We start from the raw sequence: 24,543 nt of genomic DNA, 5'->3' as shown, positions 1-24,543 counted from the left end.
CTACCCTATCACCTTTTTATACAAGTATTAAATTGTGCTATAAAAAAAAAGTTTTGAACCCTTTTCTAAAACACTTTCCTCTGTGTGTTCATTCACAGTTCTACAGTGAGTTTCCTGCCTGCCCAGATGATGGAGCAGCTCCAGTTTCCTCAGACCTCGTCCCCTTGCGTCTCCCAGCAGCACCCAGGCCAGCAGTATGCAGGTACGCTCCCCTCCGACAGCCAACCGCAGCCAAATCCGAGGTGCAGATTTAAACACACAGTGATGTGCAGCAGCATCACTTTTCTGTCTCTGACGTTAGCCGCCCTGGAGATTCCCCACCACCGGCAGCACTCAGACATCCTTTATATTCCCCCATCCCTCAATAACTGCAGAATGTATTCCTTCACAGCTACGACCCGGGCTTCATAATGAAATAATCTTCCCTGGGTTCACTTTGCAGTTGTATGTGCGTCGGAAGCATGATTAGATTTACACTCCGGATTTTCAAAATGAGAAAGAGTGAGGCGTGGTGATGACGGCTCCCTGGTGTGTGTATAAGTGAAAGGGATTTGCACATCCATCTTCCTCTTCCGCCGAAGCTGTACGGAGATTAAACAGCAAGTAGGTCGACCACTGCAAATGTTGTGTTGACAACAACTTTGGTCCACATGTTGTTTGGTACATTTCAAAACTATTAAAGTGAGAAATCACTGATGTCGTTGTGACTCTTTGAATCATGTCGTTGGCAGCTCCAGTGTGAGTTATGCTCCAATGGTTGTTTTGGGATATATTATTACATGGTTAATCTAATTTTATAAGTGAAAAATAGTCCTTGTTTCCCTACTGTCCTACTCCTAAATGATGATTCTAAATGAACTGCTTGCTGTTCACTACAAGACCATCATATGTGAACTCATACATGCTTTGATATCATTAATGCAGTACAGAAAACATGAGGCGAAGGCATTTCTTTAATAAGTTAATATCAGCAGATATATGGACCTTGTTGATATGTGTAGTTGAAAGAGATATATAGGTAAATTGGGAGATAGATAGTTGAAACTACCAAAGATAGATAGAGAAATCTTTATTGTCATTGCATATATTTACATAACGAAACTTGGTTGGAGCAATCCAGTTCGCAGCATTCAAATACAAGATAAAATATGAGATATATGCACACTCTCACCCACACCCACACACCTCACTCATGCCCATGACCACCTACACATATTACCCACGATATAAATATAGCAATGAACACAAAGGTTATTGCGTCATTATTGCACTGTCCATTATTGCATTAAGCAGACGTGTGGGTGTGGGTGTGGGTGTGGGTTGATTTCTGCGACCTGTCCACAGCTCTGGGGGAAAAAAGCTCTTCCGTAGCCCGTGTGAGGAGACGGCTTAAGTGGATGTCACACAGACATGGAAGGGGTGAAATAATATAAAAATAAATACTGAAAGTCGCCATAATAACCCTTCTCCATCTTTTCATGTATTGCCTGTTTTGTGTTGGCCTTTCGACGGCTCACAGAATCTCTGTCCAGAGGCCCAGGTGGGGCAGTCTCCTTACTAATGACCTTTATTATTCATGCCTGATTATTACGGGGAGCAATGGAGGGAGCCATCATTTCCAGCCCGTCAGTAATGAGGTCAGATGAAGGTCTCGCGGCGGCCTCACCTACAGCGTCACCAGTAAACATTTTTAATTGGCTAGGCCGGGGCCAGAAATAATCTGCAGATTAAGTCCAAATATCCATTGTCCTTGCTACTGTTGTTGGGTAATAATTCATAAATCAACATTGGCGTCGGCTGTGCAAAGTTTCCAATGTGATTTTCACCTAATGCAAGCTTTATGTAAACAGAAATTAATTAGATGGAATATATATTTTTTGAATGGATGGAGCAGAAGGTTGCTTCTCAACCTCCGATTGGTTTTTTGTTTTTGGGCGGGGGGGGGTTGTTAAGTCACGTTCATGCGTCACAAACTAATTGGATCTCCCGGATCATTGCAGAAAGTTTAGCAGCTAAATGGTTTGGACTGTTATTGCTGCTACGGATGTGCCCTTATAATCAAGGCACTTAGAACCTAATTGCTCTGGGGCTAATGGTGTGAGAGCGGTGTCTCCACTGATGTGTAACTAAACAAAAGTGCTGAAAGAGAGTTTTTGGGTAAAAGAAACCCGGATGTAATGAATGAAAATAAGTTATGGTGTGTTTTACCATGTCTGCGTGACCTGATTTGCCAACGCAGTATTTCAATTCCAGCTTGTGTTATTTATTTATTTTGGTGTTTGTGCAGGGTTGTTACCCCCGGCCCACGGCAGCGGCATGGTGATGCTGCAAATGACAGCGCCCTCCTGCCAGCAGCCCCGGGCCCCCTCCCCCTGCCAGCGGAAACAGCCCAGCCACAAACACTCGGGCCCCGAGCACCAGCGCAGCCGCAGGCCTGCTGAGCTCCCCCCACCTCCAGACACAACCCAGGTACAAACGCTGCCCATGTGCATCGATTAGGCAAAGACAATACCACTTTTCAGAGTTTCAGAGTTAAAATAAAACTGCATTGTTGTAATGTCAAGTCAAACGATTGTGTTTATAACCTTTTAATAACCTTGTTGAGGTTGTCTTATGGTTTTGAGAAGATTTAATTAGCTCAGTGGCCCAGAGATTTTGACTTGACAACAATTTCCAAATAATGTAAAATTAAATTATAAATCTACTCAGGTAATGTTTGCCACATAGGACAATACAGCATGTGTCAGAAAGGTAAGACTGTCGCAAGAAAGCAATTTGAAAGCCAATTTAGTTTGGTCGTCTGAGTCTGACAGTGACACGAGAATTGCCAAACGTGGCCTCCGTGGCGCTCCAGGCAGGTTAAATGTCGTAGTAAATAGGCTCTGCAAATGAAGTCAACGCTGGCGTAACCTGAAAACGAGGAGAAAATAGTCCTTAGCATTAGGGTGTAATGGTACATTAGGGGGACTAATGTGGATGAAACGGTACATTAAAGCAACAACTTGAACGACAGAATGACTTTGCGAAAGAGAGAAATCGAGATTGTTGCTTTTTTTGAATGAAAGTGTTTGTGTTCTTCCCCGCTTTCTCTCGCCGCACCGCCGGTGTGTTGTGTGTAGAGCAGCCTGCCCTTGTCTCCGGCACTCACTCCCTTGCCAGGCCAGCCACCCAGCGTCAAGGGCCTCCCATCAGGCATCTCGTCCATCCCTGTCATGGCCCACCACCCGCACCACCACCACCCGCCGCTCCCTACAGCTTTCTGCCACAGTGGACAAGGTCAGAGACACATGGGCCACCAGGGTGTTTACTCACTCACAGACTGATATAGCAGGCTCATCAAAATGTATGCAGTTGTATTTCTTAATCCGAAGTGTGCAAAGATTTTTCGCACGCATGGTCATTTTATTTTGTAGAGATGTTATCGCGCAAAATGTGATTTTCATTTGAGCAAACTAAAATGTTGTGCTTAGTAAATTATCCACATGAGCATATAATGATAACCTCTCTCATTCAGTTTTACCCATTTGTCCTTTCTCAACATCCCTGGTCTGCACACTTTCAGCTTAGCCTTGCTTCTCACTGAAGCTCACACAGCCTTGTACTGTGCCACAGTTATAGCCAATTGGAAAATTGGAGTAGGTCATTTCTGATTGGCTGTTTTGTCTCCAGTCCGATTGCTACTAGATTATCTGTTAATAAGGAGGTATGGAAGCAGTGGGACAATGGTAAGCAGCTACTCAAAAGCCACACGTAGGTAGTTGTAGTTTATACCGTATTGGTTACATACCACCTTTTTATAGCATGCTTTTAAACTGAAATTTAGATCACTTTGTCCAACAAATATCATATCTTAGATTGAAATTGTTTAAATTTAGAGACACAGTCAAAGTTAATGTGTTGTAAGGAAACTCTTAATGCCTTGGCTGTTTAGCTGGAATTATCAAATTAGCCAACTAACTCAGTTAGCTGCTGCTTATCTGGCTGGAGAAGGCTAGCTACCTAAAAAGAGGGCTAGGTTGCAAGCTAATAAACTACATTTTGTTTGCTCAAATAAAAAAAAAATTTAAAAACACACACACATATATATATATATATATATATATATATATATATATATATATATATATATATATATATATATATATATATATATATATATATATATATATATACATACAGTACATATATTCAAATGTTTCATTGTTTGCTCAGGATCAAGACCCACATCTAACTCCATATAAACTCAGTTTCTTGTTTCCACTGATCTGAAAATTCAGTTTGTGATAACTTTGTGTTTTGGCTCTACTGTCTAGGTGAAGCACACTACTCTCTACTGGGCCAACCTCTGCAGTACAAACCCTCCATCAGACCTCCGCTGATCCACACTGCCCACATGGTGGCCAAACACCAGGTCAGACACACAAACACTCACTGCGTGATACGCTTGATTTTAATTGGGTTTTTTTTTTCAGAGTCTTCTATCAGTAATCTTAACGGTTGTTTTCTGAGCTTGCAGTTGTAAAGGTCTTCCTCTTTTATAAAAAAAAAAAAAAAAAAAAAGATATTATATTTCAGGTGAGCAAACATCCCTCCTCTGCCCTCCACAGATAACCTAACTGTTGTCCTCTGTCTCCTCAGGGTCCACTGGGGGTTTGGCGTAGCGGTCATGGGAGGAAGGCCAGCAGAAAATCTCTGTCTTCAGATCTCAGTGTAGGTGAAGCAGGTAATAGGAAGTCCAGAGGGAGGCTTGACTTTAGTGAACCTCGAGATAACAGCGGCCATTTTTAATTTATCGGAGCTTCTGACCGAAATTTGACCTTCCCTCCACTGTAAGATGCACCAAATAGAAATTTGCTATATTATGAAATGCTTTCTATTCAGTTGTCTAGGAATTCAGGCAAGCAGTTTGTCAAAACCTGCAGTCCAGAGTGAAACATCAGGTTTTAGATGTCAATCAGAAAAGGAAATTCATCATCGCGTGATCAACTCCGCTGCTGTGTAGTCAGTTTAGCAGATTAACTGAAATAACAGCAGGATTTTGTTGTGTCAAAATATGCTTGCTGCGTTCCGCAGCTCTGGAGAAAAGCGTCTGTTTGTGAATGTAAGCAGAATAAATTACAAACGGGGCGGAATTCACACCTGGCAGTGGAACCTGCAGCCCCGGCGGTATTGTGCCGAGAGAAATGTGCTGATTATTTCAAATATGGCGTCGTATTTTTGCACTCAGAGGTATTTTTTTTTTGCATTATTCAGGTGCTTTTGTCAACAATCCCACTAGTACAATCAAAAGGAGGGGGCTCGTACGCAGCCCAGTGTGTTGTGCATTAAGGCTCGGTGGAAAGTTCAACATTACAGCGCTGCCTCTAAAATGTCACACTTTTTGGAAATAAGAAAAGCAGCATTATCTCTAGACTGGCAGTTTTTGAAAACGTAACCTATCAAGAAACAGTAACAACACAAAATTTGAGTGATATTTGTATATAGGTTTGCTTGATCACTCTGCGACAGGTCTGACTGACCTTCCACCTAAAGCTTTAAAGCTGACAGCAGCAGTTTATTGAAGCCTCCCGATGGTGCAGGTCTGAGTTTTCTCTTCACCCATGATAGTTGTTTTACTTACTGGCTCTGCTGCTCACAGTGGTGTGTGTGTGTGTGTGTGTGTGTGTGTGTGTGTGTGTGTGTGTGTGTGTGTGTGTGTGTGTGTGTGTGTGTGTGTGTGTGTGTGTGTGTGTGTGTGTGTGTGTGTGTGTGTGTGTGTGTGTGTGTGTGTGTGTGTGTGTGTGTGTGTGTGTGTGTGTGTGTGTGTGTGTGTGTGTGTGTGTGTGTGTGTGTGTGTGCAGTGAGCAGTCAGATCCTGGATGTGACCGATCCTCCAGAGGGGATCAGCTGTACAGACTCCCACCATCTCCTGGCAGAGCTGTGCAAAGGGAGCGAATTGATCCAGCGGCTGTCGGACCATCAGCCCCGGCTGTGCAACACAACCAGAGACGCTCCCAGCGGACACCTGGCCTCATCATACTCCATCTTTGCCATGCTACCCTCCAGATATGCTGCCCCGAGCACCGCGCTTCACCACAGCAGCCCCCAGGCAACCTTTAAACTCAGAACTAGTACCAGACACAAAGGGGAGCTGTGTGACTCGGACAAGGCCGGCTCATAGCTGCTAAGATCTTGGTGCACCTAAGGAGCGCCACATGAACACACATCCAACCACCTGCCTCTGCTGCCTCAGTCTGGACTCTCGGATCAAGTCCCAGACTCTGTCCAAATCAAAAAAAACGTATCAAATGTTTGAAGAATGAATGTTGACTTTTACTTTGTTTTAGTTCATTTTATAATTTTTCTGGCCAACAGGTCTGAGTTTGGTTTTGTTTGTGAAATGCGTCCATGGCTACTGAGCTGGCCCCTCTCTATTCTGAAAATCTAGTTTGCTGTTTCAAAGTGAAAGTGTTTGGAGAGCTTTGGGTTTCATTTGCCAGCTGTTAGTGACTCCACTGTGGCTCTTTTAATAGCAGGTGTATGAGTGGGACAGCACCATATCGAGCTAAACATACACATATTCTACTTGTTTCTGGTTCAAGAATGTTTTTGTGCCCACTTTGAAAATTAGACAATTAGAATTTGGGGCTCTGTACCATATTAATGCATTGAAACTGAGCATTCATATCTAAGCAAGTGTTTTATTTTATTTAACATTCATCAACAGTTCCATCATCTGTGTCCTAGCCACTGACTCATACAACTGAGCAGCATTTATCTTCCGTTAGTTACACAGGAATGGGTTATTTCTCTTGTATAACATGCTTCTAACAATAATGTGCAGCAACACTTGTACAGTGTGAGCCCATACAATAATAAACACTGAATAATAGATATACTACCTGAATTATTTAAAGTCACTTTTATACACCGTGAATGTTGGATTTGCACTGAAGTGATGAACGAGATGAAGATTTGATTAGTATCGGACAAGGCCTGGATTTTCTTTTATCGACCCCCTCAGCCAGGCCTCCTTTCTTTTATATTTAATTAAAATGTTTATATGCACAAGAAAAATGCAATCGAGTTTGTCACTCTACTTGGCTTCTTTTTTGGGGGATTTTGTTTGTGTGAATCATGAGAGGTGTTCTGTGTCTGGTGTGGCATTTCTTTATTTCTTATTTTTTTTTTTTTTTTTTTTTTGACTCTAATAAATGTTTGCACCACATGTGTTGACATAACTTTTTCCAATACTAAAAGGCGAACAATGATCTAAAACTGAAGGTGTATTAAAATCAAATTTTTTTTCTTGGAGCAAGATGTTCCTTTAGTGTGGGAAAAAAAACTCTTTGGAAAATGTTGCCTTAGGCTTGTATCTGTCTTTTGGGCATTGCAGAGATATTTGCTCTGCTTAGCAGCCTTATTTCCAGCTGCATAAATTAGCCATTTTGAATAAACCCCTCTTCTCAGTCACTGAAATGTAGAGAAACAGAGACGCCTAGTGGATAAAGGCTTCTGATACATCTTCTAACCAACACGTAGCTCCAAGAAGAGTGAAAGTGAAACTGAACTAAACCTTTGACTCTTCAGGTAACTGAATTTGTGTTTATAGCAACGGCGGGAGAGGTTGGAAAAAAACGCGCGTTAGCTGCGATGTTTGCAAGGCTTCGTGTCTGCGGCTGTAATGGAGACCGACTCCTGGGAGGGAAGCAGGACGGTGGTTGTTTCCGGGGTGCCCGACGTGTTACCCGTAAGCAGGATGAATGACAAGCTGACTATTCATTTCCAAAGCTGCAGGAGGAGTGGAGGAGGAGACGTCCAGGTGGTCAAATATCCCACCAGCATGGACCGAGTCGCTTTTGTCACTTTTGACAAAATTGAAGGTAAATGAACAGGGTTACAGCTAACACAGGTTAGCTAATCGTATATGTGCGTATAACGATATGTAATAACGTTATCATTACATTTCAGTCACAGAGCATTATTACATATCCAGCCATCTTTCAAAACCACAGAGGTCATTAAGCAACACTAACCACGTGGCTCAAAAATATATAATTTAAAAAATAATGTTATTTTAATACTCCAATCAAAGATGATGGGTGGCAGGAAATTACATATTGCTCAATTTGTACAATGTCAACAACAACAACATTCTACTATTGGTATGTTGATGTTTCCTACACTTTTTTACAAAGTAATGCCAAATGTTTTGTTTGTGTTCCAAAAAAAACATCTGTTTATTGTTTATGCTTAGTAGCTGTGACTCTAATGTAATGGCATTGTGCGAGAGGCACAACTGAGGCTGCCTTTATCAGTGAATGGAAATGAAAATACATAAATGCCTTAAACCAACTATAGTCATTGTTAAGTATCTCCAGTTTTATGCTTAATTGGTTCCCATGGGAACCTATTATGCAATATGTAGAGAAGTGAAGTATAGCTCAGACATGTATTTACAAGTGCTGCCTGGCTGATGAATGGATTAATTCGCCAAATTATAGTCACGGCAAGCCAGTATCAGACTGATGGATAATAAGTAGGCTTTGTGCTCTGATGGCATCATGGAACATTATAATGTGCACATGGGTGGAGACCATAGCAGAACACAGTACACTACTCTTGGCAGATGCAGAGAGGGTCGTGCGAAAAGAGCAACAGATCATGACGGACAATGAGTTTCCTGAAGACTTCCTTCTTACAGTGTTTCCCTTCACTAGAGATGTAAGTATCGGTTTGGTTTTAAAGAAAACTTCATGAGAGTTTGGCTCATCTGTAACTTATGTGAGTAACACATTTTTCTCGGATGGTATAAAATACTGATTCAGGTATGTTCTTGTGCTGCAGGTGTTTTTATACGTCCCCAGCGCTATGGTTGACCTCTCCGTATTCGGCAGAGATCAATCGTCGCTGATTCAGAGTCTGCGTTTAGCTCATAGGTCGCTACGTTTCCGGCCTTTCCATCAGCAGATGAAAGCCAACATTGAAGGGCCTTTCGCTGCCGTCCAGGCCCTGAGACAGGACCTCATCTGCAGGGCCAGACGGCTTAAATCCACAGTCTCAGCCCAAACTGCTGCCGCCAAACTAAAAGAAACTCCTCCTAATCCGAGGGTAATATCTCATCAGGAGTTTGTCGGCTCTGTAAGCTGCAGCGGTCCTAAAGCTAAGCTGGGACCAGCAAGCTCAAACTGCTTATCAACGCCGCTGCAGACCACAGGTGAGGCGACTGAAGTCCAAAGCCTGCTCTCCAATGCAAAAACTCAAAACGTTTCCTCAAGGCAAAAACGTTTCCCTTGAGAGTTTGGCTGTCGGGAGCTTTTGCGAAAGTGATAAAGAGGAGAGAAGACATCGGTCCAATTTCGAAATGCCCTCAGAATATAGGACCGAGAGAACAAAGGCCAACCCCAGACAAATGCTCAAAACAGGGGGTAGATCTTTCTTATCAGGCCAGGACCTGCTCCTAGCAGAGGAAATATCAGCAAAACAGCCAGGCGAAGACGACATTTCAGAAAAACACCGCAGCCTAGACAGGATTTCAGCAACCAAGATCAGAAAGAATCACACAGGCTCCTGCTACAGCAGTACTGACTATCTGAAGGGATCAGATCAGAGCAGCTCCACCTTCTTCACTGCTAAGATCCTCCAGACCAGACTTACAAATGTCTCACCGTCCTCCAAGAGCGATACTGAGGAGAGCTGTCTGCAATGTGTCCAGAGGATCAGGAGGATACGTGCAGGATACGGTCGTTTGACAGATACTTGAGAGGTCTTGATGTGTCCGTTGAGTGTGAAGGTAGCGACCTCAAGCGGATAGTGTTGACTGAGAGGCAAACCACCAAGACGGCCTCAAGAGTCCAGCAGGCGTCGGAGGACCTCCAGAGTTTGGTGGAGTTTTGGCCTGTCAGTTTTAGGAGTTCAACAGATCAACTACGCTGAGGAGGAGCGGCCTGAGGAACAGAAACTGAATCAAGCCTGCGATGATGTGAATTTCCTGAACTCTAACGTGCTGTACATGTTGGAGGATTCTCGCATATAAGAGTCACCGGTCCTTCGGTATCGAGTCACCTGTTATGTAAGAGGGTGGAGGATAGAATGGCTAAACACAAAGAGAGAATATCATAGATCAGGGGTGTCAAACTCAACTTCACTAAGGGCCACACTGGAAAATAAGAATCACATCAAGGGCCAGACATGTTTACTTTATTGATATGCTTTTATTTAATCAAAAAAGTCAAATATCTTTGACTGTATTATTGCATGTGTCATATAGTCTTCTCACTTACAGTTTGGTCGACATAAAGTCCTAAAGAAGTCACGAAAAAGTTCCTCAGCCATCATAGAAAAAAAGCACCCAAAAACATGGGAAAAAGTGACAAAAACGTCAGCAAAAGTGACAACAATGTCGGAAAAAGTTAGAAATCGTCGAAAAAAAGACAACAACGTCAGAAAAAGCGACAAAAACTAGGTGGGCCAAAATGTATTGTGAACCTAAATTGATATGCGGGCCAGATCATAATCTACGAGGGGCCGGATTTGGCCCGCGGGCCTTGAGTTTGAAACGTGTCATAGATGAAGTGAAAAGAAATGATTTTACCTTTATCTACAACCACAGGGTGGTGCAGTTGTGCTGCATGTTGCCTTCACAAAAGGCATTTTGATTCCTGCGTTACACTCATACTGGCTAATAATTAGAACTATAGGAATGATTAATACTTTATTACATATCTGTGTCCATTACTCAGAGAACTCTTGTGCTCTTATTAAATTATAAAACCCCAATGCTTTTGCTTTTCTCTTTGTTTCCATGGTGAAGCTTCCCTCCTGTTTATGCATGGGTGAATAATGAGGCCTTTAAAAGAACAGGTCTTAATCCAAACGATGTTCTCACAGCAGTAGGGATAAGTCTTAATTAACCTCCTCACATCCTTATTACAAAAGATAGGCTTCTCATTAAATAAAACAAAACATGTCAGATGACAACCTGTCATCTTCCCTTTCTCTCCCAGAGATTCTGTAATCATTTAATGGGAATAAATCATTTTATTTGAGGCGTTTGTTGTTGTTTTTTAAACCGGTAAACTGAAGTCTTCATGGCAGACAGACGAAAGAAAAAACTCCCAGAAGAGAATGTAGTTTTAAAAATGTCTCTGTTTAACATATTTTAATACAGAATTGAAAATGCACATTTCCACCATTGAGGCTATATATGGCAGAAATTTTGCCATGGTGGGCTGCCACTACAAAATCAACAGAGGAAACATTGTATTATAGTATGTTCTGTGCTTGGCTGTGATATGGTCATAAATCCTCCTGTAGTTTAGCTGTGATCAGAATCATGGACCCACATTGGACAGCAGGGGGCAGTATGACACTTTCTCCCATATGATTCAAAATAGAGAGACTGTAGCTGCTGCCATAGGCTCTCTATTATTGAGGCTGGGTTTGGCGAGCCGGGTGCAGATTGGCAAAGCAAATGATGTCAGTTGGACGCCCCATTATACACCCTCTCCACACACACACACACACACACACACACAGTGTTGAACTTTCACCAAGGGAAATACTGATCTGTACATGTGCTGTGTGAAGATGCTCAGTAAAATCATGTTGTGTGGAGAGCGTTTTTTTCTCTCTGCGATTATTCAAATGAGCTTGTTCCACAGCCTCGATAATTGATTTATTATGTAAAAAGAAGCCACACAACCATAATGAACACACACAAACAGACAATCACTCATCTCCCAGACACACACACACACCGTGGGTTGTTACCATAGGAACATAGTGGGAGAGGTTGCTGAGCTGCAGCACTGGGCGTTGTTAGGGGAAGCTCTCGAATACAATGAAAACATCCAGGAGGATGAATTGAATTGCATTACAGCAGAATAACCCTTCATCAAAGATGCACAGATGAGATAGTGATGCCTCTTAACAGCCAGACCCCTCTGCTGCCCCTTTGATAGCACGTCTTGAACAATTACCCTTTATTTGGGTGGGGGCTGGAGTTGAAATGGAAAGGAGGGTCAACGAGCAGAAAGCATGAATTTGTTTTCCTGAAATGGTCTTGACGCTGGTCCTCCATTACATCCCTTTTCATTCTTTGTCCTCATTATGCATAAAGAATAATTAGGTAATTGCATTTTTGAATATATTAAATATGTATGACTTTCATGATGGAGGTCAAGAACAGCAGCAGGCCAGAAAAGGAAGCCCAGAGTGTCTGTCTCAAGGATGTTTCATGGGGGACGGGGGTCTGCTGTGTGTCAAAGCTGTGATTGAAATATGGATGGATTACTGAACGGGTCTAACCAGGCACAGGCCGGTCGGGACTGTGACTGTTGACATTTCTTATTGGAAAGTCAATCAGAATGCTCATAAAGAGAAGCAAAATGACCACAAAGAGACAAAAAATGGCTACAGAGAGACACAAAATGACAGAAAAAAGACTAAAAAACAAACACAAAGAGTCACAAAATGGCTACAAAGATACAAAATGACTACATAGAGACACAAAATGACTGAAAAAAATATGCAAATCTACACAAAGAGTCACAAAAGGGAAGCAAAATGATCACAGACGCAAAACTACCACAAATAAACACACAATGACCACAAAGAGCCTCAAAACAACCACACAGAGACACAAAACTACCAAAAAGAGATGGAAAACTACCACAAGAGAGGCACAGCAACTACAGAGGAACGCAAAACAATTACAAATCAAGACCCCCAAACGATTACAAAGCGTGCTCATATGTAGGAGGGCTGGTGGGTACACGCCAGTCCGTCCATGCTGGATGGTGCCTGTCACCACCAGACCACCTATTGTTCTATTTCTGAGTGCGTATGCGTGTGTGGTCATGTTGAGGCACACATATCTTGGAAGTCAGAGGTCACAAGCAGCAAGCCTCCGCGTCACATTTCTTCACAGTGAGGGATGGGGCTGCTGGTGATGAATAGTCTTCTCCAGGCGATGTGTGTGTGCACGCTGCAGTCACAAATTGCGTCTTAATGATTCTCTTTACAGATCATCACCCTGCCCAGGAGGGGGAAGGTAGGGAGGGATACAAGTTGTACCCACTGCCCCCCCCCACCCCTCCCCCCCAACCACCATGGGTGTTAGGGAGTTGTGATGGAAGACCCATGTAGGAGAAATTGGGGGCAACAGACCAAGAAAACAGTTTGTGTGTGTTAGCTGTGGAAGAAAGGATGAAGGGTGTTTGATTGGACTCACAGCATATGACCCATAATGTAAACACACCGGATCCCACTGAATTTTTAATGATTAATGTGTAGAGGTAAACTGTGTGCCTTCAGATTGGTATCAACCCAGTGATCCCATTTACTGTGGTGCTCTTTAAGCGTTTTACTCCAACTACTTTTTTACCTCTATTCTTTGTTGACGCTGTCATTCCCCATGCCTCCGCCAGTTGAGAGTTTCCCGCCTTTGTGACCTTGCACCTCCCTGCACACCTGTCCCTCGTTCCTGTCTTCTGTCTTATTACAGTGTGGTATTAGTATTTTTACTTAAGTGAAGGATTCAGATTCTGAATACTTCTTTCACCACTGCAGCACATGCAGATGCTGTACCTACCATAGCAAGAGAAGTCCTTTGTGGCTCTGTTGTGGGAGGAAGAATGATAATTTCAGAATATAGCTCATCATTTATCGATATTGTTTTGTTGAACTTCTACAGCTCTGCACAGAAAGCAAGACCCACGTTGCAATGAAGTGGAATTATCCTTTAAGTCCATGCTGTGTACTGTATTGATCATCTGCTCCGTCTTCCTGCTTTCTCACATTTCAGCGTCCCATCTGCACAACCTCACTTACGAGCCGATCCAGGAAGTGGCGGTACAATAATCAGTCTCTCCTCTGACCATTTCAAAAAGATCGCAGTTAGCGGGGTGTAAAGAAGAATCGCAACTGCCTGTTAAACCTTGACACCGCTGGCCGCAAGGCTCAACACACGGACGCCACATGTGGGCCCCCCATAACTATTACTTTGCACTTGAATATTTAAAGACGGGGGGGCAGTTGAGTCTGATGCTGGCTGTGTGCAAACAAGGGCCTCTGGGACTGATCTGTGCTAAAGATAACAGTGTTGCAAGGCATTTGGGAGATAGAAATCATAGTATGAAGACAATAAAACCTTTGTGGAGAAAGTGATGCTGTGGTAGATTTGGTCTCAGACACAGGCTCGATGGCCCAGCTGGTTCATTGACTGCAGCTGGTCCAAAATATCATATGATTCAGTGTGCCGATGTGCTGTGATAGCAGAGGGAGAGCTTCTCAGTTTCAGCCCTCATCTCTCACCTCCATTAACTGACAAAAGATACCAGAATCCTGAGAGGCACATTTCTCAGGTGGCACCACGTCATGGCATGAAATGATGTGTGTGGCTCTAGATTATATGAGGCACTCTGTCTTATTTTAAACTGTACATGGATGTGTGCAGGAGCTGAAAACTCCAGAAATAGGTCTAATAATTGAGATTTGTGTGAAAGCACCTGTAAGATTTAATGGCCTGGACATTTTTCAGAATTGAAGCCACCACAGAAATGGCATCAGCGGCACTATCTCGTCTTCTGTCTGCAGTTATACATGCTGCACTGACCATGATAGGACCCCGGTTTGATAATAAAATCTGTGACCCTGAAGTTTTAGATGTGATCGGTGTGATGAGTTCACTTACCCTGTGTTATGAATAAGAACTGCAAAGGATTGGACGCAAACAAAATGAGAACTTTGCCATTTTTACTATCTGTGACAGCCAAGCAGAGAAACCCAGTCCCCCCTTGACAATAGAAAGATTTACATAATTACACTGTGAACAGATTACATAAAAAGAATCCCCGTATAATTCATTCCTCGGGTTTTCTCTACCCACCCCAGTGTTATCTGGTTTGTCTGGACTAAATGGTAAAAAGAGAAGGGACAGATGGAGAAGAGAGAGGCGACGGCGTGTAAGAAAAGGTTGTGAATACATCAGTGGCCTACTGAGCCAACAGGATGCGCCAGCATGGGTGTGTTAGAACATGCAGGTGTGTGTGATGAGTGCATTTATATGCTGTCGGCATCTGAAATCAGTCGTGTGGTGAAGACGAATGGTGCTGGCTTTAAGTAAAATGTTAGTGCTTAGACAAAGGACAAAGATGTCTCCAAATGAGGAAGACATTTACACAAATCATATAATCCAACATGCTGGTTAGTTACAGTCCAAATCAGTGGGTCACAAAGCTAAATAGACCATAATATACAATGCTGTGCATTCTGTACATAGGACTTTCAAAATGAAAATATAGAATTTGCAAATCACATTAAGAAGTCTGCAGAAAGGCCTGTATCTGTACAGAATGTGCAAATGTCTTTTAATTCATTCAAAAAACACTTAGACACAATGTCTCCTCATCTCCAAACCATAAAAAACCAAACTCCAGCCTAGGCTAGCCGCATACATGCGACCTAACCTCGAAGAGAGAGAATACACACTGATTTGATTAGCCCAACTCAAGTCTTTAAAGTCTCCTGGAAATGTCAGCAAAATCATCAAAGCGTCCGTCCCCTTCATAAAGCTTTGATCAAAGCCATTCCCAACATACTGCGCCTTCTATATAGTTAGCTCACGGGCAAAACGTCTACATCTGCACAACATTATTGGTTTTATGGGAGTTTTATTATAAGTGGAGACAGACTGGAATCGAGGAGAGACAAGTGACATTTCCCTCGTAGCTACACCCTCGGCCCACCAAACCTCTGCTGCCTTCGCAAGTGTGTCACATGCACTCGTGTGCTTGTTTTTACAAGGAATTCCTCTTCGTTTGCTCAGGCTGCCTCCATCCCATATATTACATTAATGCACTTTCTCTGTGCATTACCACTTCAGCGAGAGGAGCATCTCTGCCCTACGTTAAACAAAGCAAGCAATGCATCACGTTTGGACAAATGGTGGGTTTTGCACCTACACAGCCAAATGTAGTCAACATGAGAGTAAAGTAAGTGCAGTAATGTTGTGAGAGGCCAATAAATTATACTTGCTCTTATACAAAAGGATTATAATCTCACATAAACACCACTATACTCTCCCACACAAACCCTAGCTCTGTATTGTTATGGTTAGGTGTGGCTGTAGCTTGATGGACAGGGCCAGACTGTCATGTGCACATATGAGGGGTGTGGTGTTTGACTCAATTAAGCCCAGCAAGCTGCAGGCTGACACGCTGGAAGAGGATACTGTTGAAGACAAGACTGAAGCTGGTCTTGTTTACCACACACCACAATGATTTGAAAATACACCTTTTTTAAACTGAACAACTACTCTCCGAGCGGGCTGGCCGTTTCGGAGCGTGGACGAGAAGTGGCTGGGTGAGTCACAAACACAGCACAACCCCTCTCAGACGTAGGGTTGAGTCCCCCTCTACCCAGGCAAGCTTAGGTCTCATTCTCAAGTCAAACGCAGCTCACGGGGAACAGAGACAGCTTATTGATGTTGTCTGCTAGGCTAGCCTTTAGTTTGTGGGTCCTTAGGAGAACCAGCCTAGCTTAGCTTAGCAACCATAACAATTTAAGAATTGGATAATATGAACCTAAAGGCCCCCTGGGGAGTTTTCTTGAAAACAAACACAGCTATATTTATAGTCACTGTTTACACCCAAAGTCATTGTGTATTTCCTTGAAGCGTAACAAATGTGATGAAGATGTTTCCTTCCTCATACACTAAAAGCTGGCTTTTTATAAATAAATAAATCATGCATTTTCTATACATCCATGTTCTTCTTTTTAACTGCCATTGCAGGCACATTACCATTATTCTTTGCATGTTACCACCACCAACTATCGATCAGTAGAATAGTGTGTAAAAGGTGTCAGGAATGTGTATCGCGTTACTTGCATCAGTGTGTTCTTTTGCATGTGTTTATACTACTGACTGCTAAAATACTACTAAAACATTGCTCCACAGCGCTACAAGTGGTCAAAAATTCCACGGTGTACCTTTCATTTTATGTTTAGGGGAATGTTATTGATTGTATCACATAGCATAGTTTATTAATATATGTGATTGGTAATAGTTATATGTGAGGTTGATTAAAATTGAAATCGTAACATTTTCTGATTGGCTTATACATTGGGAAAACAACGAGGAACATAATCAGAAAACAAACATCACAATCTTGCTGTCATTCAAACAACTTTTGTTTAAGCAGTGAACCAATCAGGAACAAGAATTGAACTTGCCTTACTGTCCAATAAATAATAATATTATCATACTGTCTTACACAATGTGATTCTGTATGATACACACCAGTATTCTCTTCCACACTGTAATGGTGTATGTGCTATGATTTATGAACTAAACAGCCTCTCATATTAATCCCACCCGTTTTTAATCTCATTAAAAACAATTACCTTTCAATACAAGGCTATGCACTACAGTGTTTTATGTATAACCTTTCTTTTATGAGTTGAATTACACACACACACACACACACACACACACACACACACACACACACACTCCACCCCACCTACTTACCCTACACCCACCCGCCCCACTCACAGCAGGCTGCTCAGACCTCAGGCCACTTCAGTAGATCAAAGAAATGTTGGTATGAACCCCCGCCTCCCAAAACCTCTAAATCCCAGCACCACAGTGGCTCAAAGTAAGCCCACAACACACCTCTTGCTTTAAGTACTCTTTCCCTTTCAGGAAGCCCTAACAGAAGCCCTGAAAGACCCAGCTGTAAGAGGGTCAGCGTGCCTCCATTTGATTTCCATCCTTGTCTGGGATAACCCAACCGTTATGAAACATGTCTGATATTTACGTTGGCTGTTCTGTGCACATACAGGACATTACAGTCTCATATTTCTCTGTGTGCAGGATTTCCATATTCCTGCACATAAATGCGCACTCACAGATGCTGACACAATCACACCTCCTGCTTCTACACCCATCCCCCCCTTCCAAGCTCCCTCAATCACTTTGGGCAGCATTACGGTTTGGCTTCGCACACTGCATCCTCGCCATGTCTGGTGCTGATTTCCAGGCCACAGGGCCGAGGCTTGCCAGTAGGTGGGGGGGTTGCAGGCTGGGCTGGGGAAGAGCTCAAAGATCGCATGAACATCACCACAGTGCTGACAAAGAGAAGGGGACACCGAGCTATTAGGAAGCTCTATGATGCTCTCATCTGACTGTGTGGCACACCGCTGTGAGGAATCCAGATGACAGTGATGCTCTACTTTCTGCTTTCTCACATATGTTAAACAGTTTATCTCAACATGACATTAACTTGAATGAGGTTAACTATTTAGATAAATGAGTAATTAAGTTATTTACTAAGCGAAAAAGCCATATATTTGCTGAAAATAGCTAGATTTCTGCTTTTCTCTGCTTCATATCATTAAAAAATGTTCAGAATTTTGACCTTTGGTTTCACAATCAAACAAACTGTTAATCAATTAAATTAATTTAGCAAGAACAAGAATTGTCAATCGATTAGGAGAATAATTTTAAGTCCCAATTAAAAACAACGTGAGCCAGTATGGAGGTCCCAGCTAATATATAATTAAGCCGTCATTCATTTTAGTCTTATTCTTACTGTGACAAGTGCAACTAAATGTAAAGACGAAGCAAAACATTGTCAAAGTGCATAATGAAAAATGTTCACATTTAAATCTGTTTACAAGGTGACACACATTATGCATATATAGGCCAGAGAGATGGCCTGCTTGTTAACTATATTTAACCAGAACATGAAATATCTGAGAAGGTTATTTTGGTGTGGATGTAGAGGCCGTATTTAGAGAGACCACTAACTTCTAATAACACCTCAAATCAAATGTGTCAAAAAAACAAGGCCATTCTTGTTAGCTAAAGTTACAGTTGGAAGATAGAACCAAAAATTCTTAGCTAAGTAAAGGTAAATGTAAGATTCGGAAATGTCCATGTTGTTTTTGCATTATGTTTTGCAGTGTTACTGCACCCTAAATATAAAGCTACAGGCAGGAGATGGTTAGCTTAGCTTAGCATGATGACTGGAAGCACTCTGCCCGACCAAAGAAATAGTGCAGCACATAACCCCCTGTAGCTTGTCATTTTACCATTCAATGTACGGATTTAACAACAAGATACGACTTGTCAATTAGTGAACTTTAGAGATGCTGGAAGGGGGATGTTTTACGTTTGGACAGACACAAGCTAGTTGTTTCCACCCACCTCTAGTCTTTATGCTGAGCTAAGCTAACAGTCTCCTGGCTCTAGCTTCATATTTACTGTATTTGGGAGCGGTATCGATCCTCTCATCTAACTCCCAGTAAGAAAGCAAATTATACTTTAAGGATGCTAACACTTAGCACACACTGTTTTAAGTGAAGTATGCAAAGTAGCCAGAGAGACGCATGTTTTATGTCAGGTTTCATTTTAATATAGGCGTCCAGGAAACTGTAGCAGAGCACAGACAGCTGGAGAGGCAGGTGAGCCACAGTCACCCAGATTAATATTAGATGTTTTATCTTGTATAATAAAGTAATTGACTGTCTTTATTATAGGTTTTGAAACCTCAAAAAAAAAAAAAAAAAAAAATAGATGCATGATACCCCTGGTCATGCATTAAGGAATACAATTAGTTACTAAATGTCATTAACAGCTGAGGACCTCCATAAAGTAGCCAGGGGCGCATTATGTCGCCTGAAAGTGATTAAAGAACACACCCTACTATCATGCCAACATTGTCAGTGGTTATTAATATTGCATAGATTTTGATCAGACCTTCACTGGCGACAGCAATGGTTGCATTATCCTTTTTTTTGTTGCCTTTTGTGTATTTGATATATCTGAGGGCAAATTTCAGTCCTGACATTAAAATCCTCCCAACACATATGGAGCTTCTCATTTATCATTACTGTGATAAAGAGCTGGATGACACTGGAGGCTATTTCCTGGCTGTCACTCTCATCTCCACCTCACACATCACACACACAGACACACACCGCTTCAGATCTGGATTTCCCTGTGATGTGATTTGACTCATCGGGGTGACTGTGGTGGGTCTGCGCACGGTTGTTAAATAAAAAAACCACATCCTCGCACAGCAGCCACACATTTCCGAGGATCATGAGGTATTTACAGCAGGCTCTGGTTTGGATTGCATGACTACATGACTGCAAGATACAGCCAGAACTGAACTACAGTGTTATTTTTATTTATTTATTTTTAACGATATCTTTATTAGATTTTCATTTTATAAAAAAGACATACAAGAACAAATAATAGCAGAGAAGTGTGTAAAATGGTACAGAAGTGTACAAACATACTCCGTCAGAACATATTTTTCACACTATAAACACTTGCTCCATACAACTGTACCAACAAAATGACAAAAAAAAATACTTACCGGTCAGGGGGCCTCCCCATTGAAGGCACATAATCATGGGTCCACAGAAGATGCATTAACATATAATCCAGAGAACAGGAGACGAGGAAAAACTGGGTTATGCAGATTGTGCAGAGGGTCACCTATACTGTCCCAGGCCCGTCCATCAGGCGTGACAAATCATTGTCCTTCATATAACTGATGAAACGACCCCATACATTTTGAAATACCTCCTGTCTGTCCTTAAGAGTGTAAGACATTTTTTCCAGAGGTAAACAAGAAGTTAGTTCCCTAAACCAGCGATAGCGGGTTTACCAAAGTTTTTCCATGATAAGGCTATTGTCCTTTTTACTTGTAGAGAACACTTGTTTAGAAACATTTTTTCATGAAGCTTTATTCTATGTCCCTCTGGATGAAGACCTAGCAGAATGATCCTAGGTTCCATATCTAATCTAATTGAGATAATCTCCTGTAGATCAGTTTTCCATGCATTAAATTTAGACTCAGGAGAGAAGTCTTTCAGTAAGTCATAAAACTCAGAGATGATGCCCCTTCCAAAATAATTTTTACTTTTAAGTAATTCCTAACTTCTTGCCAGACTCCAATCATGTTTTTAACACAATATTTTGAGTTTTTTAGGTTCATCTGATAGATAAGTGGGGAATGGGAGACTTAGGGAGTATGAATAAATATCCTTCCATGTCAAGGGTCTGTCTGTGGTAAGTAAAACATAAACATTCTTAGCTGTGCTGGCCAAAAATACCACAGCAAATTAGAGCATTGTAACCCCTCTCTGTCATAGGGTAGATATAAAAGAGACAGACAAAGCCTAGGGCGTTTATTTTTCCATATAAAATTATTGAATTTTTTTTCATTCTGGAGAAAAGGTATAAAGGAGGCAGCAGGGGGATATTCTGAAATAAATATCAAAGTTTGGGGAGAATGTTCATTTTAAGTAAATTAATTCTACCAATCAGAGAGATAGGAAGACCAGACCATTCCGTGATTGATTTGGATATAGATTCCACCATTGAGCTGTAGTTAGCTTTCACTAAGTTTTCCAGTTTAGGAACAATTTGAATTCCCAGGTATGTAACTGTTCTAAAATGGATTCTCCGATGCCTATACCCGTGATTCCACTATGTCCTCTCACAGCAATGGCAAACGGTTCGATTGCAATTATGAAAAGTAAGGGGGACAGTGGGCAACCTTGTCTACAGCCTCTTTTAATTCTTATCGGTTTTTAAATATTGTTTGTAATAATTTCTGCATAGGGATCATTGTACAAAAGTTTAACCCAATTACAAAAACCCTCCCCCAGGCCAAAGTGTCCAAGAATCTCGAATAAATAAGTTCACTTCATCCTCAGGTTGTGTAAGATGTGCAAGACCCTCCTCACATTATGAAAACGTTGAAAACGTTACCGCTTCATGGAACTTATAAAGTAACAATTAACGGACCAAATGCATTCACAGTTCACAATTCACAATCACACAAAAAATTGTTAAGAGGCAAAAGAACAATAAAAACAGGCAGGCCACAAAAAGATAAGCTAATGTTAACGTTCCATTATAGAGCCCTGTATGTGGGTGTAACTTCAGCATACTTTCAGGCGGCTGTTTTTGTTTTCCGATCAGACCAGAAAAGTTTAATAATTTTTTCAATGTAGTCATTTACTGTAATTATTAGACTCCCAAATATCCTTTGTTCCTGTCATGTATGTAACTGACAGATATGATTACTGTCCCTTCATGTGGTTTATCTTGAGGAGATGTTAATGAAGACATAATTTCATGCGCCATTAACCCCCAAATGTGCGCACACACACACACACATACACACACACACACACACACACACACACACACACACACACACACACACACACACACACACACACACACACACACACTCAAACTTCCCTGAAGAATCAGGTCATCCCTGAAATGATTCATCCTTCAATCTAAACATACACACAGACTGAACACATTCAATGTGCCTCATTACATCCGTGTGTGTATCCATGCCTAAACAGACCTAATGACTGACGGGAGACACTCCACAGACTTACTGTACTCTACTGTACGCACCATTGCCTTTCTCCTCTGCCTCTGTCTGTGTGCATGTCTCTGTGTTTTCCCGTCACAGTGTGTGTGTGCTGTGCCCTCGCTGCCCTACAGTATAGTGGAGGAGGATATTAAGCTAATGGTTTATTAAAACAAAATGTCATGTGTCAGTAAAGCCAAGGGGGGGAAGAGCTGAAGCTTATTAGGATTCATTAGGGGGTTCCAGTTAGTTGCCATTGCTTCATGCACTAGAAAACCCGGAATGTCGTAGTGGAGCTGTTTTTACCTGTTAAATGATGAGACATGTTGGCTCTGCTGTTCCATCTGATGCAATGTTAAGTGAAAGCAGGTGACTCATACTGTATTTGGTAAAACTGTGTACTCCCATGACAGGTTTGAACGGACTGGGGGTGGATATTACTCATAATTACTAGCAATGGAAGGAAAATACACCAGCCACAACAGAGTTTACATTAGAAAATTAACAAATCAGCAATATGTAAAACAAGGTATTGATGTGTTTGATGGCTAGACTAGGACTAACTAGCTCTACACTGTAAAACAAGAAGAATTTTCTTTATTACCATGTCTTCTACATGTTTCCTCAACTGGATTCTGACTGGAAAATTACTGCATGTGCTAGAATCAATAGGCCTTATCTAAGGGGGATGCGGTTTAGCAAAGAGTCAGTTGACACCCATGTGATGTTGACATTATGACATGTTTCAAATGACGCCATTAGTCACTAGTAAAATTCTAATAACTACAGTTACCTTATGTCTCTTTAATGATGTCACCATGGTGGGATTGAAGTGAATTTAGTGATGTCACTGCTTTTAGCATTTGTTCTCCATGCAAATTACTATTAGGAAAATGAATTTGTGTGTGAAAATACATGTACAGGCATGCATGCACACACACACACACACACACACACACACACACACACACACACACACACACACACACACACACACACACACACACACTACAAATGATCTAAGTAAGGGATAATGTAGAGCGAGGCGGTAGTTATAGCGAATACAACCCCGACAGGGTGATCAGGGCATTCTACATTAGAATTCAAGCAAGCCATGTAATAATATACATTTAACTTTGATTGATATCACAAGCCTCCTTTTTATGGGTACCAAGGTCAAGATGGCAGCAAAAATATACTATAATCCCTCCATGGTGCTTACACTGATTTTTGAATAAAGAACAAAAAGAGACTTCCAATGCTATTTCTCCCTGAACTGTTTTGAATCTGCCCTTAATTTTCCAGTCACGGTGACTAACCATCCAGGAAATCCCTCTCCAAAATGAAACAAGTGAATGTGTGCTGCAGTAAATGTCAGTGCCCCGCTGATTGAATGCACGCCGACAGAGATAACTGTGGGGCAGCATGCCGTCAGGGCAGACGAAGAGCGGCCCAGTGACCTAGACTCACTCATCACACCCCCCCAGCACTGCTGGCCCACTAGCTAAAACCAAACCACTTCAGATTCACTTCAAATTGTATTATTTGTTACTCATTCTTAAACATTTTGTTATGAAAGAGGATTAGTATAAGGCCATATAAGAATAATTTATTTGAGTTCTTAATTTAGAATTCTGAGAATAAAGTCAGAAGTTATTTTTTACTTAAAAAAAACAACAACTCAGAATTTTGACTTTAAACTCAAAACTCAAATACATTTTTCACATGTGGCCCTAATCCTCTTCCATTGTGACCTGTTTGGAAAAACATAGTTTTTAATCATTATTTTCAAATGATTACCATAACTGTGGTTGCTTGACATTTCTGGAAATCATTGCAACAACATGACAAATCCCTCTCATGTGGTACTCCAAGAATTATGTGCACTGGTGCGTGACCCAGACCTGAACTGTGCTGGATATTACCGATAGTAAATAGGTGCTTGCCGCACACGGATGTGAGTTCGTCATTGGAAACTTCAGTATTGCTGCTTTGAGGAACTTTGTTCACTATGAATAGATAAACTTATTTATAGCTTTAAAAATATCTGTGGCTGATTTAATGTTATGTTTCCAGCATTTACTGTGCCAACACATTGAACTGCTTTAAAAAATACTGCAAGGTAGATGTGTGCTGACCTAGTTGTGTA

At 41.7% G+C, this 24,543-nt stretch overlaps 2 protein-coding genes across 12 annotated transcripts in view; both read left to right on the top strand.

Moving 5' to 3' along the window:
• r3hdm1 (R3H domain containing 1) overlaps nucleotides 1-6,875 on the top strand; it is a 46,674-nt gene extending 39,799 nt beyond the window's left edge. For 8 of the 10 annotated variants that reach the window (XM_028571617.1, XM_028571618.1, XM_028571615.1 and 5 more), the window contains 6 exons: nucleotides 99-202; nucleotides 2,288-2,469; nucleotides 3,120-3,276; nucleotides 4,314-4,411; nucleotides 4,639-4,723; nucleotides 5,841-6,875. In XM_028571617.1, coding sequence (XP_028427418.1) covers nucleotides 99-202; nucleotides 2,288-2,469; nucleotides 3,120-3,276; nucleotides 4,314-4,411; nucleotides 4,639-4,723; nucleotides 5,841-6,160 — 946 coding nt within the window. In that variant the 3' untranslated portion in view covers nucleotides 6,161-6,875. Of the gene's footprint in view, nucleotides 1-98; nucleotides 203-2,287; nucleotides 2,470-3,119; nucleotides 3,277-4,313; nucleotides 4,412-4,638; nucleotides 4,724-5,840 lie in introns of those variants that run through there. The other 2 variants (XM_028571623.1, XM_028571624.1) reach the window with 2 other exon arrangements.
• Nucleotides 6,876-7,490: 615 nt separating this feature from the next.
• Nucleotides 7,491-10,174, top strand: LOC114550800 (uncharacterized). Of its 2 annotated transcripts, none has more exons than XM_028571681.1 (3): nucleotides 7,491-7,862; nucleotides 8,609-8,703; nucleotides 8,827-10,174. In XM_028571681.1, exons 1-3 carry the CDS (start codon nucleotides 7,664-7,666, stop codon nucleotides 9,274-9,276), a joined length of 744 nt encoding a protein of 247 aa, XP_028427482.1. In that variant the 5' UTR covers nucleotides 7,491-7,663; the 3' UTR covers nucleotides 9,277-10,174. The 2 variants fall into 2 exon arrangements, with proteins under 2 accessions (XP_028427482.1, XP_028427483.1); XM_028571682.1 differs by lacking the exon at nucleotides 7,491-7,862 and adding an exon at nucleotides 8,063-8,144.
• The last annotated feature ends 14,369 nt before the right edge of the window (nucleotides 10,175-24,543 follow it).

Source organism: Perca flavescens, chromosome 24 (genome assembly GCF_004354835.1).
Source record: "Perca flavescens isolate YP-PL-M2 chromosome 24, PFLA_1.0, whole genome shotgun sequence".
Classification (NCBI taxonomy): domain Eukaryota; kingdom Metazoa; phylum Chordata; class Actinopteri; order Perciformes; family Percidae; genus Perca; species Perca flavescens.
This window is presented reverse-complemented; position numbering and strand designations above follow the sequence as displayed.